The sequence below is a fragment of the Asparagus officinalis genome, chromosome 5, assembly GCF_001876935.1.
Source record: "Asparagus officinalis chromosome 5, Aspof.V1, whole genome shotgun sequence".
Classification (NCBI taxonomy): domain Eukaryota; kingdom Viridiplantae; phylum Streptophyta; class Magnoliopsida; order Asparagales; family Asparagaceae; genus Asparagus; species Asparagus officinalis.
The window spans coordinates 29,548,642-29,564,793 of record NC_033798.1 but is presented as its reverse complement, the minus strand read 5'-3'; the positions used below and the strand labels follow the sequence as shown (position 1 = coordinate 29,564,793).

At 37.9% G+C, this 16,152-nt stretch overlaps 2 protein-coding genes across 2 annotated transcripts; one reads left to right on the top strand and one right to left on the bottom strand.

The window, feature by feature from the left end:
- LOC109841306 (protein PHR1-LIKE 2-like) lies at positions 353-6,618 on the bottom strand. The gene is made up of 6 exons (XM_020410234.1): positions 6,407-6,618; positions 3,589-3,665; positions 3,381-3,435; positions 2,748-2,817; positions 2,597-2,666; positions 353-931 (listed from the first exon to the last, which is right to left on the bottom strand). The coding sequence occupies exons 1-6, from the start codon at positions 6,549-6,551 to the stop codon at positions 674-676; spliced, it is 675 nt and encodes a 224-aa protein (XP_020265823.1). The 5' UTR covers positions 6,552-6,618; the 3' UTR covers positions 353-673.
- LOC109843136 (APO protein 1, chloroplastic-like) lies at positions 7,773-13,619 on the top strand. The gene is given in 8 exon segments (XM_020412070.1): positions 7,773-7,845; positions 7,965-8,020; positions 9,359-9,735; positions 10,501-10,566; positions 10,568-10,796; positions 11,026-11,110; positions 11,113-11,597; positions 13,335-13,619. Coding segments are annotated over 7 exon segments (1,245 nt in total). The 5' UTR covers positions 7,773-7,817; the 3' UTR covers positions 11,517-11,597; positions 13,335-13,619.

The window sequence follows — 16,152 nt, the reverse complement described above, 5'->3', positions numbered from 1 at the left end:
TGACAACACAGAATCCATCTTACGAACCATGTGCACTGATGCATGACAAGCATATAAACTGCAGTTCCATCATGAAATCAGACGTGCATCTATATATAAGCACTACCTAACTTTGAACCATACATCATAATATCCCCTACCGTGATGGTTGCTGGAAGTCCGTGCTCAGATGGAAATCTGAGCCTGAGCTCGACTCGAAGTATATGATAGACGAGCACAAGCTTCGCCTTTGTGGCCGAATCAACGAGCACTAGAATGATATCAGGACATCTGGAAGTAGTGTGTATTCATGAATAAGATATCCATCTGACGTTACATGTAGAAGATATGACAAAAAAACTCAAGTGCTTGGTGTATTTCTATCAATATCAGTCATTTCATCCCCTGCAAAATATATTAGAATCACAAACTAGATGTGCATCTGAGCTCATATACACATAAACAAGTTCAACAAGAAGGCAGATAACACAAGTTGGTAAAAGGAAGCATTTAGATAAAATCTTGCTTGGTTAAAGAGAGTGAGCACATAACCAATGACAAATCCACCACAGTACCAATTTCAAGTGAGACTTCTCATCACAAGAGAAGACACCCCCAACACTTCTCATTCAAAATCAAAGCTCCATGAAACTTCACCAAATTATTGGTAAAATTGGGAAACAGAGATACCAGTCTACGTTAAGTTCCTCTTTAGTTGCGGGGACTTCTGGTAGAGAAACTGGCCTTCTGTAATGGAGGAGAGTGAGGACTTTGCTTCAACTGATATCTGAGGCAACGAAGATGGGCTGAGAGGTACAGAAGAGGCGCACATGAATGGGTTGTTTAAGCCAGCGGAAACTATCTGCTCATGTGCAATCTTGCATGCCTTATCTAGTAAGGCATCGATGTATTTGTGATAGGCATCCATTCGGATTTGTACATGCTTTTGGACCTGAAAGATTAGCAACAAATGCCAATATTCAGTAATCAGCTAACTATGCAATTATATGTTGAGGGGAAAAGGAAAATCACTCAGTCATCAGTGCAGTCAGATTCTCAGTGCATACTGCACCTATAGTCAATAGTGAGGTATGCATCAAGGTTCATTCAAGGCTATCTTCATTGCCTATCCCTATATGATTTTATGTAGAGGGCACTCTTATGATTTTTTTCCTTGATAAATGAGTGAAAAACATGGAATAAATGAAGAGTTGGACTCCCAATTATCATAAAAATATGCAGATTTAATGCAAATTATAACAGAGTTCAAAAACTCTTCCCGGTGTTGAATTTAAAATCTATTTTGCAACAGTAGGCTGACTATGATGCATAAAGAGGAAGAAGGCAGTATAAAATGGTGTATTCTATAGTTGCCATCAGGGTTTTAAAAATTGGCCGATTTTATTGACCTATCGCTGATATATCAGAATTGGACCAAAACCGCAACAATTTCTAGAAATTTGATCGTTTATCGTTTATTACCAATTTTGTCCGATATATCAGTGTAAATCTGCTTTATTGCCTGATTTCTGGAGTGGTTTAAATCACCTGATTTTGCTAAAAATCACATTCCAACTATTGGTTTCGTTTTGGTTACAAAACCATTGTTTTCCAGACCCAACCTGATATCCATTAAATAAAAGCAAAAGAACTCACGCACCTATCCCATCACTCGATTTCCCAACCCTAATTTCTCTCCGCCTCCACCATTCGGGTTTCTCTCCGCCTCCACCATTATATTCTTAAATTCAATCGCTCGAAACTTCTCAATTGAAGACCCCTTTTGGAAAGCATTCCAAGTCAAAGCTCAACGACGCTCAAAGCTCTCTCGAAGGTGTTCGACCCTCAGAGTTCAACGATATTATGGTGCCCATTACATTTTAGGACATTATATTATATATGTACACCATCTAACATGACTCTCCGATTTTACTACTTGTCTTCGATAATCGCAATCTAATATAAATTTTGGTGATAATCGATATTTAAAACCCTGGTTGCTATTAGTCACGTAGTCAAGAATTGGAGTTTGGGGCACACTTGTTCTTCTATTAAAAAAAATACTAAAACAATTATATCAATAATCTCATTCGATAATATCTAAGTTGAATGGAAACATCCAAGTTGAATGGAAACAGGTACAGGTACGAGTGCTGGTATGAGACACGACAAATCTGTGAAATGTAGGGCATGGGGATACAACTACATGTATATACTGAAACTAATAACTTATATGAGATCATTATTAATTTTCAATACTGAAACTAATAATTTATATGAGATCATTATTAATTTTCAATAGATATCGAATAGCATATTGTGGAGATGTGATTTGCATTCAAAATCAAAAAGTGATTAATACAAGAAGTGAGTTCCTAATAGGGAGTTAGAATTATTTTCATATAAAAAAGGAGAAGAATTTGATAGTTGTAGGGTTCAACAAACAGGAAAGAGATATTAGAGTACTTACTAGTTAGTATATTAGGAAAGTTAGAGAAGTTTGTTTTAATCTAGCATTGGGAAAATATGTAACTGCATAATCTCTACTTTCCTACAAGCTCGGTTTTCCATTATGGAAAGATTTAAGATAAAAGCCAATTAGAAAAAAAAGACGTACCTCCACTTGTTCATGAAGTCTTCGCTGAACTTCCATCTGAGCTCTTAAAGCTTCTTTGACTTCCTGCCCCCTACAAGGGGAATCAGACATTAGGACATTGTGCTGGGAAATGTAATCACTAGCAATGAAAAATTGCTAAGTGTGATCTTACTCATTCGCATCAGGAGTACCCACGCTTGGAGACAATGCACTGCTGGTTGGGGTTTCCAAAAGATAAGAGGCTGAGTTTTTGAACCAAAACACAAAGAGAATTCACTTTGAAGGGTAAAACAAGGCTAAGACATTATCAATAATATAAGAGAAGCACAAAAAGCATCTCAGGTTGAATGTCTAGAAGAAGATTTAGGAAGCAGGTCTTCTTCCTAATGTTATTTCTAGTTACGGAAAAGAAGAGTAGCAATAGTTACAAGTTTTCTCATATGGTTGTAATGCATGAAACAAAACAAAACAAAATGTTTAAGAATCATGACTTAAGCATGACTGATCTGTGGACGAAGCATCCTTTCCGAATTTGAAACTGATTGGAAACAAATCCTTAATTATGTCATTACTCTATCTTCAGAATTGAGCAGGAGCTGAATTTATGAACTAGCTCAACATAATTGAGAGCAAACTTAACATATACACTGTTGGTCATCAAGTATACAGCAGTTTGTGCTAATATCATCAAGTTTACAGCTGTTTGTGCTGATAACATCTTGTCCACACAAGTAGAATAGACTATGAATAAAAAAGAGAGAAAACTTGATATATGGTAAAAAAAAATTGGAGTTTATGATCTTACCATCTTTGGATTGCTCTGATATCTCTTTGCCTGATTGTTTACCTAATCTGTATTTCTGGAAGACAATAAAAAGTAATCAGTAAGAACCATTCTCTAACATTGAAAGTTTAACAAACTGTCTGCAACCGACTAACCAAGATAGTAAAATTGTGACCAAATCATGGGTGATATAACAAACGGGTATAAATCAAAGCTAGTGCATACTAACCTGGAGATGACTCTTAAGGTGAAAAAGTGTAAGCCCTTTCACACCCATTGTTCGCATGATAGTCTTTGGAGTTGCTTCTGCAGCAAAATTGTATAAAAAGGTTTACAATCAATAAAGCACGTTTGCATTTTGAATGGTTCCTTGATTGTTAGCTGAAAAATCACCAGCAAACATAGAACGGACAAGAAGTTAATAGTTAAGATTGTTATCCTTAATTCTATTATGTATATATTAGTGAAGACAAGAAATAAACGTAAATAAATAAATAATCTTAGAATTTAACTCATCAAATTATCAAAGCAAGGTATTATATCTACTAAAATACATCAAAATCGACCAACATCAACTCAAAGGAGAAGAAAGACCAAGTTAACCCAACAGAAAATTACACAACGGAACTAAAATTGACAATAAAGCACAATCATGAAAGCATATAAAAGGAAAGACCTGTTTCAGATTGAAAACGTATCAATATGAGGGATGATTGATAACAGTTATAGCCCATAACTCTAAAATACACAACCACCCAAAAGAAACATAAATTGAAAAAAACAGAAAAACAAAAAAACACCTCATAAAAGACAAAAGAACCAATTTCTACATTACACACAACATTAATCTATATACTAAAATTAAAGGGTCATCCACTGTAGCTCGTCACTGGAGAAGCTACAGTAGATCTTTAACTAAAGATACGAAAAGGTAATAAATAGAGGAGTTTTCATTATAAACCCATATTATTTTCGTAAATTATTTTTAAGCCCACTCTTAGAAAGTCAATCCAAGACCCAAAATGCTTCATCAACTTTAATAATATAATATTAAGGGTATTTCGCCAATAAACCAAAGTTTTACCTCATATGTGTTATACCCCATATACTATAAGGTTAGAGGGGGTTACATTTTTAATAGTTAGTGTAGATAGAGCTTTTTTGCCGATGAACCCAAAGTCTTACCCCGTTTATTTTAAATCTATTACTTCCAAAAAGGGTTTTTTCCTGTAAACATAAAGTTTACCCCGCATTCATATTTAAACCTACCCCACTTCCAAAATGACACTTAGATCCAAAATACTCATTATTCTCAAACCAGCTTTATATTTCAACAATTTAGTATACATTGTAATTTTCTTATTGTATTGTAATTTGATATATCTTTGTTTTAAGTTGTTAGGTACACAATGTATTTCTAAACAAAATGCTTAAACCATTTGTTTTGGCTTTTTCCATGCTAATCTTACGACATGACGAACTGAAGATGACTTTCCTATAAATCAAGGTTTACTCCCATTCACTTCCAAAACCCAACCCCTTCCAGAAAGAGTTTTTTCCAGTAAGTCCAAAGTTTTACCCTATCATTTTAAAATCGACTCACTTCCAAATTCACTCTTAGGTCCAACATACTCAACTGAATTATTTATTTTCAAACCCACTTTATTTCAGCAGTTTGATATATTGCATAGTTTGTGACATTTTGTTTTAACTTGCTATATTTTAATTCCTTATGGTTAGGTACATGGTGCATTTTTAAACCAATGTTTAAACTAAATTTTTTGTCAATTTCCACATTAATGTCGCAGCATCGAGCGGGTCAATTTTGCTCGTTTTGCTACTACAGGTATGAAAAGAGGGAAGAAAGCACAAATAATCTCTAACAGATACGAGATTTTAAATTAATGAAAGATCAAAACATCAAATTGTCAAAAATTACCAACAAAGCAAGAATAAAAACAAGAGCCTGTTTCAAAACCTCCACCGTTGATTAAATAACACCAAAATTATATCAAAAAATAACGTAAATCGACAAACAAACATAGTACATACCACAGCAGAATTCAAATAGCAACTACTCATTTCAGAAAAAAAAACCCACCAATGTACCCTAGAAAATAGCAACTACTCATTTCAGAGAATGCCATCTTTAAGAGAAAAACAACAACAAAAAGAGAAATATTCAAGCACAAACTCTCAAGTTGACGTAAATTACGAATAAATCAGGGATAAAACCAAGAACCCATTTCACAAACGTCACCCTTTAATAAAGGGTAACTGCAAATAGGCCCCTGCATCGCCCAATTACAGATAGATCCCTGTGGCTCTATTGGTGCCGACAGACCCCTGAGTGAATACTTTTGAACTCTTAAAAGAGCTAAAAACAAGTTTTACAGACCCCTGTAGTTCTATTGGTGCGGATAGACCCCAAGTTGCTAAATATTTTCTCTCAAAAGAGTCAAAAAAGTTCACTGACGTCTACGTGCATTTCGGCAAATAGTACAGGGGGTCTATCCGCACCAACATAACTACAGTGCTTATATCTTAATCGAACACGGCGGGTAAGAAAAACACTATAAACATCAATTAGCAAGCATATCCTCCCTATCGTTGTCATTGCAGGATTCACATAGCCGACCCCAGAAATTTGGGATGAAGTCTTCGTTGTTATTGCTGATGTTGTGCGCTCCCAAATGTGGAAGAATGCAGGGTCAAATTAGCAAATATCTTGGATTAGGGGCACATAGGCAAGAAACCCCAAAGGGGTGAAACCCCAAGCCATTTCTCAAAAGAACCTACTACTACTACTACTACTACTACTACACAGCAGCAGCTTACATTTGCCCCCAAAACATCAAACTTGAAGCAAACCACTAACGAATCCGACAGAAGAACAACTACCCATTTCACAAAATGCCATCTTTAAGCGAAAGAACAGCAACAGAGAGAGAGAGAGAGAGAGAGAGAGAGAGAGAGAGAGAGAGAGAGAGAGAGGAGAGAGAGAGAGAGAGAGAGAGAGAGAGAGAGAGAGAGATTGGAGCACAAACTTTCTGGGCCTCCGAGCTGAGCAACGGCATCGACGAAGCGCTCGTGTAGGTCGGCGGTCCATCGGAGCCTGGGCTTTGGATCCGCCGTCAGAACCACCCTGGGCCCGTGGATCTCCCCCTGAGCTGGAAGCAGGCCAGAGAACATCCCTCGCTTTGCAATTTCTGGAAGAATAATGCCTGGGGAGAGAAAGGAGGGGAGAAAAGGCGAAGGACTTTTTGGCACTTTGCTGTGTTTTTCTACTTTTATTTCTTTTAGCTACTTCGGGGTAGTGAAGGCCCAATTCAAGAAAGTTAGGATTTTCTTAGAAACATCTTGAATTTAAAATTGTTATTAGCACCATCGACTCTTTAAGATATTTTCAAATTGTTCTCCCAAATCGTTGAAACTGTCATTAGGTCCCCCTGCAACTGTTATTTTGAATTCAGTCCATCTAATCAAAAATTAAAGATGACGACTAAAGGATTAATTTGAAATAATGAGAATTGGGTGGTCTGATAATAACTCCAACGATTTGAGGGGCTAATATGATATACAAAGGATGTAAGGATGAGTATTTAAAAAAAAAAAATTTGTTTGGGTGGCATAATTGATATTGTATGTGGATGGAGGACAACAGGGTGGACTTGTCATGAATGCGACTAGGCAAGGGACAAAAAGGACCTCTGCTTGGCTTTGTTTATTGCCTGCTTATTTGGGCCGGAGTAAGAGATCTAAGGATAGATTATTGGGTGCTCATTGAGTTACTTGACGTGATTTGTCATTTTACCAAAAATTGAATGGCATTTAAAGTGAGACAGTTGAATGAGAGTAGCGAGTGCCACACGACACAATTTGATTGAGCTAGAACGTGCAACAATGATGCTCCATGAGCGGGCTTTGCTACAGAGACCCAAAATACGAGACCAACAGGGGGACATGTGAGGTGTCCCCTCCTATTGCATAATGAGTTGAGTGATGACCAAACTCAACTCATTATGCAATAGGAGGGGGCACCTCACATGTCCCCCTGTTGGTCTCATATTTTGGATCCTTGAGGAATTTTTCTCAATGAGCATCTAAGAATTTTTCCTTATGATGAGAGAGATTAGGACTCCGAATCTTGTTCCTTGTTGATAAAGAATGTTGAAACGTTAAACCTACCTAACCAAGATTTCCTAGTAAATAATGATGACGATGATGATGTTGTTGTCTTTGAAATAGTTTTTGCTGCAAGAAATTGCTAGGGCACCTACTTGTGGGCCCGCAAAATGACCCACAGTGTGCTGGTCCATGGTTAGGTCAGTATGCGAGTGTTGTAAACCCAAAGTAAACGGATCATCCAAGAACCCGATCCGTCACCCATTTACCCGTTCCCATGATCTTTTTTTCCTCCTCAGCTCTATTCGCAGTTCCCAAATTAAAAGCAAAAAAATGGAGTCTATTCTTCTTCCTCAAAAGGGTGAGCCCCCTCTCTACTTCGTCTCTTTTTTTTAAAAAAAATAATTTATTTTTTCATTTTTAGATGTATTTTCATCACAAGACTTTATCTCAATTAGCTCTTCATTTTTATCTCTGCAGGTGTTTGCTTGGGTTTTGTGGATACTAGAAGAACCAAAGCCCATGGCTTCTTCAAGGTTTTGCTATATGCTGTTGATTTTTTGCCCCATTTTAAACAATTGGGTGTAAATTTTGAAGGAATTGGATTTTTTCCAATGTTTTCTTTAATGGGTCTTGTTCTATTTTCATAATTTGAAGTATGAAGTAGAAAACCAAAAGCTTTTAATTCTTTTAAAAATTTAACTATGTGTGTGTGTGTGTGTAGGTTTTGTTAATGGTGTTTCAAATTTTTTAGATATTTCTGTGAATGGATTTGGTATCTGAAATTTGATTTTCTTTCCCAAATTATCATGCCCAGTTAAATCTCCTGATAATGTTATTTCAAACAGTCATGGCAATTTTGAGAATGTGTTTGGATTGGAAATCTGGTTTTTTTTTTAACTGGGCTCTATTAGATTCATATCAAATACAAAATCGACTGATTTACCTTGAATATGCATAAATAGCGACTAAAACACGACATACCTTCAATTTTTTCTGTTTGGTTGATTGACCTACATATGATTTGAATACAAGTTTGGTTCATTCAAGCATCTGATATGATACCTGAGTGTTAGCAAATGGGATGCTTCTAATAGCAAATATAATGGAGCTATGGCGATGCCACACAATCAAGAATCAGAGTGAGCGTGTATGCTTATCGTAACATACATAATAATGGAACACTGGTAGAGTTTGGTCCTTCGCAATGGGAGATCTAATTGAATTATCATGCAAATCTGTTATTGGGTGTTAACTTGTTCTATAACTGAGAAAGGTGTGTCCGTTTGGTTTTCAGTTTATAGGCGTTGTTAGCTTGGACTTAATGCCATAAGTGTGGATTAGGATTCTTAGGACTGTTAGCGAAATCCGTCTCTACATCATAGTTATATATTGGTGATTTGGTTATGCTTACTGCCTTAGCATGGATTTGGATTTGGTTTTGTTTCTAGGATTTAAGAAACAAGGGATCTGTTGTGTCCATGTTTATCTGCAAGATATTCTTATTGATCAGTATGGAAAACAGAAAGGGGTTATATTTGGGGTGTTCAAAGTAACCTTACCTTACACTTTGCTGAGGGTTGTAAATGAGAAGATGAAAAGATTGGGAAGGATGTATTTGACTATGTAGCTACAGATTGAGAACACCATCTCACCTGTGTCTTACAACTACTCTTGAGAATGAGGAAATTTATCCTCTAAGATGCATTTACATTAATTTGTCAATTTATTATCTCAGTGAGCATCCTTTCACAAGAATTAATTACTAATAGTATTATTTAGCGTCTCTTTGAAATTTGGTTGAGCTTGGTAGATTCTTATATGTTGGCATATAGTCTTATTGCTTTCTCCTTGTTATCTCCTCCTTGTTGCAGGTTGGGCAACAACCTTTTCACTATTTTGAAAAGACGAAGACGACATCAAAAGCTTATGCTTGTTTGTCTCAAGAGATTGATGATCCCTCAACAGTTAAGAAATATGGAAAGCAACGTCGTCAAAATGTAGATCTCCCTCCGATATTGCCAAAGAATAAGAAGAAACCTTATCCTATACCACTAAAGAAGATACAAAGAGCTGCGAGAACAGATAAAAAGCTTGCAGAAAAGGGAATAGAGAAGCCTCTGGAGCCTCCAAAGAATGGTTTACTGGTTCCAGAACTCATTCCTGTAGCTTATGAGGTTCTGGAATCATGGAAAGTGCTGATCAAAGGCCTCTCTCAGCTCTTGACAGTTGTTCCAGTCCATGGTTGTAGGTATAGAATCTATAGATGATTGTCAGCTTCTCTTTTTTATAATTACAATTTTATTACGCTATCTCTAAGTTCTGGCTATTAGCCTATTCCCTGACTTATTTCCTTATTTTTAGAACTTTCATCTGTCCTCTACCCTCTTTGTGGCTACATTACTTCGCTCTGACAATCTCTCATAGATATATTTGTCTCCGGTAGTTTAATATCTTCTCCAGGATTCTTTCCAGAGGGACTTGATTTTCCAGTTTATGTACCAACTGAAGCATTTTCAATTCCTTTTACTGAGGGATTACATACCTATCCCGCTCTTTGTTTCTTTGTTTATTTTGGAGATGTATAGATGGTTACAATACATTTATCCTTCTCTTTTTTTAACTGGAGATATGAAGTAGCAAACTCCAACCCCAGAATAAATATTTGCTATCAAATGCTTACATGTTTTTTGCTTTTTGTTTATACTTTGCTTATGAAGTTGTATACTCCTCCTCCTTGTCACATACCCCCCACCAACACCACCCCCCACCCACCCAAAAAAAAAAGAAAAGAAAGAAAGAAAGGCATATACCACAACAATTCCCTTCAGTGACCCTCTCCCTCTGTGTGTGAGTGTGCATGCATGTGGTGAGTGCACATCAGCTGAGACCTGTGTTACTGAGATAACACTTTGTTGCTGTTATTTTACACTAAAATTACTTAAATGCAATACATGCTCATTCTGATATTTTCTATCTTTGTATCATGAAAAGTTCTTCCCTCCCCCTTTTTCAGCAACTGCCCAGAAGTCCATGTTGGTCCTATCGGCCACCGCATCCAAGACTGCCATGGTCCAGGCAATGTCAACCCGAAGCCACCACGTATGGGTTCGAGGCTCCATTCATGATGTCCTCCTCCCGATCGAATCCTACCACCTCTTCGACCCCTTTGGCCGCCGCATCAAGCATGAAACCCGCTTTGACTACGACCGCATCCCTGCCATCATGGAGCTCTGCATCCAGGCTGGCGTCGATCTTCCACAATACCCTTCTCGCCGCCGCGCTTCTCCGATTCGGATGCTTGGCAAGAAGGTTGTCAGATTTTATCAGTTATTCACTATTTGGGTATTTAGGTCAACATACATGCCTGCTTATGTAACCTTCCTAATATCTATTTAAGAGTGGTTAGAGTTAGATGGAATAATGGTATTATCTTTTTCAATCTCTACACGGTATTAGGGCCTACTTCTTGATCCTAGAGAACTTCTTCCCTTGTGGGGTAGATGAACTAATAACTTTGTCTTCTCTCTTTTCTACAAAGGTTATCGACCGAGGTGGGTTTGTCGACGAGCCGAAAATATCTGACCGAGCCGCCGTTGAAGCCTTGCTCTCAGAGCTCGACCCAGTTGNGCCGAGACGACTTTGGAGGCATACAACATGGTGAGGCGAGGGGTTCGGCAGCTAATGAGGAAGTACACAGTGAAGGCGTGCGGGTATTGCTCGGAGGTGCACGTGGGACCATGGGGCCACAATGCTAAGCTGTGTGGCGCGTTCAAGCACCAGTGGAGGGATGGGAAGCACGGGTGGCAGGATGCCACACTGGACGAGGTGGTCCCGCCAAACTACGTGTGGCATGTGCGGGACCCGGACGGGCCACCATTGAGTGGAGCCCTGAGGAGGTACTATGGCAAGGCTCCGGCCGTGGTGGAGGTCTGCGTGCAGGCTGGTGCGGAGATACCGGAGGCGTATCGGCCTTTGATGAGGCTTGATATTGTTATTCCTGATGCTGAGGAGGCTAGAATGGCAGCATGAGACTGTGGCATAGAGTGGCATCATGCTCCTGCAGCTTAACTGTCCATATAGTAGAGCCTGTGGTGGACATATCGGACAAAGGTATGACTTTTTGCACTTTGTAATGAAACAATGGTTGATAGATTATAGTTTTAGATGTGCATGAACGAAGAATTTTCCTGTTAGTTGCACTTATAAATTCTATTTTTAACGAAAGAGTCTTTTTCTCCTTTTTCTTTTCTGAGAAGGGGAAGTGAAATCCTTTTTCTTACTTCTTTTCTAACTCTTAAGAATGTTTCTTTCTCGAATGTTTATGACAGAGAAAGAAATGAGACTTCTTGTTTTCTACAATTGTTCTCACTTCTCAGACCAACTAAAATAGCTAGAGATTCCTTAATATTGATTGAGTTTTAGTCTTCTTTTCCCTTTCTTCCAAACATAGCAGGTGACCAGTTTCCTCAGTTATTCTTGCAGTAAGCATTCCATTAATGAACTACTAGAGATTCGTGAAATTCCTGGCATTTATAGAAAAAAGTAGAATCTTTAAATTTAATTTCGGTTATACTTGTATGTTATATGTATAGCTTATTTATCATGGACATATCAGACAAGGTTATGACTTTTTCAGACTTTATGAGGAAGCACCGGTTGGTAGATTCTAGCTTTTAGATGTGCCTTAACCAAGATATTATTATTATTATTATTATTTGATAGTTGCAGTTTCAATTTTTGTCTAGTTCAGATAATTATTGAATTACGATTGAGTTGCATATAAATAGCGACTCTTTTCTGGAAGTGGAAGAGAAATCCTTTTCCTGTTTCCTTTTCTAACTTTTATGAAAGTTTCTTTTCCCATATTCTTGGTGGAGAAAGAAATGATGGCTTCTGAGTTCTGATGTTTTGCATATATTTGTTCATACACCAAATCAAAATAGAGCCTGGTCGAGGCACTTCTAAAAGTTGATTAGTTTTTAGCCTTTTTTATACTTTCAAATATAGCAGGTTACCTGTTTCCTAAGTTATTCTCCAGTAATCAGTTAATTAATGAAGTACTAGAGATTTGTGAATTTCGTGAAAATTTTGTATAAAATTTCATAGTTTTTCTTTAATGTTTATGGTCTATTTTGGTCATATTTGTACGTTATGTTGATTAATACTTTATTTTCTATTTTCTGATACACTGCTATTTCTTTTTTATTGTGGAATTTGACCTGTGTGTTTCCTTCTGTATTCATTTATAAGCAGAGATACCACACATGCTTCATATTATCTACGCATTTCTTCATTCTAGTCAGTTTCTAGATTATTCCTAAATTTTCTCATTCTAGACATGAACAGTCAAACTATATTTTTCATCCATTATTTTTTCCCGTCACAATATGATTTTGGGGTGGGTTTGGTTGGGATAGCCTCTAGTCTTTAGAAGCATTTATTCTAGATAAATTTCACAAAATCCCTTTTAAGTTTGGGCATGTTAGATAACCCCCGTACCTCTTAAAATGTCACAAAACCCCCTTAACTTTCAATGTTTTTCAAGAAAACCTCCTAAAAGTATGAACCAAAATTTTCACTGCCAAAATATCATCCTACGTAATTTATACACCCATGTAAAAATTGTGGTTGGTACCATTATTATTATTTTTTGTGAAAAAGCATGAAAATTGAAGGGGTTCTTTGTAAACCCCAAGGCTTAAAGGGGGGTTTTGTGACATTTTGAATAAGGATATTTACCCTTTATGTCACATTGTTGGCATAAGCTGACACTGAAATCCTCTTGTACTTGATACCCTTATGGTACTGAAATCTATTCTCTACTGATACATTCTTGGTTGATTGTAGCCAAAACTTATGCAGATCTTCTGAAAGGAGTTTCATCAGATCAGAAGTCATCGAGATCTCAAGCTCGATCTACTGAGATCGATGAATGACCGAGTTGCACTGATGTATTTTTGAGTCTGGTTACGAAATCTTGCTTCAGAGTGCACATGCATATGGTGATGGGAATATGTTGTGATATATTGTACTTTGTCAATCCTAGCGAGTGGTATATTACATTGCTAAATGCCTTTCTTGCTTCTTGTGTGTAAATTGAGAGTATTTAATATGTTGGTTTAGTTAGCTCAAGAACAAACACCTGCCTGGTATTGAGTAGCTAAAATTGTCACTTAACTCTGGCTTTTCTTGTGGTTTAGGGGCTGTTTGGTTTGTCAAAAAAATGCTGAAAAGCCCGAAAATGAAAACTAACATCCAAGGAAAACCCAAAAAGCTGGCAGTTTACTTCATTTTTTGATGTTTGGATCATAAAAATATAAAAAGGAAGGGAAGAAACCGCGTGCAACATCATCATAAAGAGAGTGGATTTAGACTCGACGCTGACCGTGCATTTATACTCGAGGATTTAGACTTGAGGTTGAACTCGTTCCTTGTGAATTGAGAGAGGAGGATCAAGATGACCTTGAAGAGGTAATCGTGGTCATCGTCTGCTCGATACGCCATTAAAGAGGGAGCGCTCGATACGCTATTAAAGAGGGAGTGAGAGCTTCAAATTCTATCTCTTTAGGGTATTTCCATCTCACACTCTCTCTCCCTTTCTTATTAATGGTGTGCATTATTATACATAATAAATTGTGTTATTTTTCTTTTGCGTAACATTTCAAAACAAAATTAGTTTGAGTTTTTTTTGAAGAAATTTTCTATTTAAACCCATTCTATAATTTATTCTTTAAAATCGACCATATTCAAAGTTATTTACAAAAATCAACCCACTTTCTCGCCACGTTAGCATTGTGGTGAGAAAGTGGCCAATTTTTTTTAATATCGTTCCTAAATAGTCGTGTTGGTAACCCTGACTATTTAGGAGGTTGCCCGCCATTTAGAAGCCAAATTAGTTGGGGTGCGAAACCCCGACTAATTTAGTCAATGTAAAAATGGTCAGGGTTGGCATTGCTTATTGCGAAATGGATGGGGTTCCCAACCCCGACCATTTAGTAGAAACTTTAGCCCAGACATTTAGCTCAGGTCAGAACCCATGCCAGAAATGGTCGGGGTTCTCAACCTCGACCATTTCTCAGAGCTCCTCCAGCCTTCGCTCAACTGAAAAATCTCACTCCTACTAATACATACATATCAATGCACAAGTTATCAATCCACAATGCAATTCCAAACACAAATAAACACATATCTTATCAAATAGAGATTAACACATACCAATCCATGATCAATTGCACCCCCAAATTCAATTCACTTACTGAAAATCCATAATCAATCGAATACGTAACATTCAAACGTAATATTCAATTTCAAACATAAACATCCTATGAAATATATCAAAATTTAACAAATATTTACAACTCTCTTTCCTCTCCCTCTCCCTCTCCCTCTTCTTCCTCTCCCCCTTCCTCGTTCACCTTCAGCATGAGCTCGGATGATATCCTCGTCCGGTTGTGTGTGAAGTTGGGAGCGCATGACATCCTCGTCGACTTGAACCGGCTGTGAACATCCGGCTTGAGCCTGCTATGAGCTACCAGCTTTATCATGTGCACGACTTGAGCTTGCTCCCGTGTGTCCTCGGAACCATCGACACTTGTACCCTATGAGTCCCCACGTCTATCACGTCTCGCATTATGCGTCCTCTTAAGAGCGGACTAAATTTTTTCTGCACTCAGCATCATGCCATACCGGGTCATGCAAGTCCTAGGGATTCCCCTACACCAGCTGAGCTCTACCTAGACTACGATCTTCGGCTTCAACGCTAACAACACCCGACCCTTGGGCAAGATCAAACTCAGGTGTCAAATCGGTGATCTCAAGTCACAGGTGACTTCTTATGTTATAGATGCGGACACGTCCTACAATCTATTGTTAGGACGGCCCTGGATTCATGCGAATCGCATCGTCCCATCTACCCTTCATCAGGTAATAAAATATACCGATGATGAGGGAGAAGTCAAAACGCTGATCGCAGAGAAGCAACCTTTCAGAGGCATGGAAAATTTTCATACTAGCTCATTCTTCTATCTGGACCCCAAGAGCCAGAGCAGCCGAAGGAAGCCGCCGACAGTGGCAACGAAGCTGACATCGAGCCCGACCCCAAGGAAGAGTGTCTGTGGGAATTAGATCTGAATGTAATGAGCCAGAATGAACTCAATAATAATAATGTACCGAGTGAGGGCGAGTGGTTCATTAATAAAGATTTCAATTTGGCTTACTTGTCTGATATGTCCTCTGAATGTGAGAAGACAGAGACTGATATAGATGTAGGTACAGAACCCTGACATACATTGTATGCTGAGGTATCACTCGATTTGCCACTCAAATCATCCTTCGCTACATTCGAAGAGATGGAAGATGTGCAGAAAGCTTTCTTCATGGTCTCGTCTAAAAAAAAGCCAAAAGCCAATCTATTTCGGTAAAGTCAGCTCTGAGTTACCCAAGGGGGAAAGTTCAGATTAAGATCTCGGAATCTCACAATTTTATTATTATGAACCCAATTCTATCCATCGGATGAGACGAATGGGTTATGACTTCGATAAACAGGAATATTTAAACTTCGGGAAAGGAAGACGAGCACCAATCTAATCTTTCACTCTAGAAGGAAAACCTCCTGATTATTATCATAAAACTATAAGTGGGTTAGGCTACATTTCAACCCCTCCCC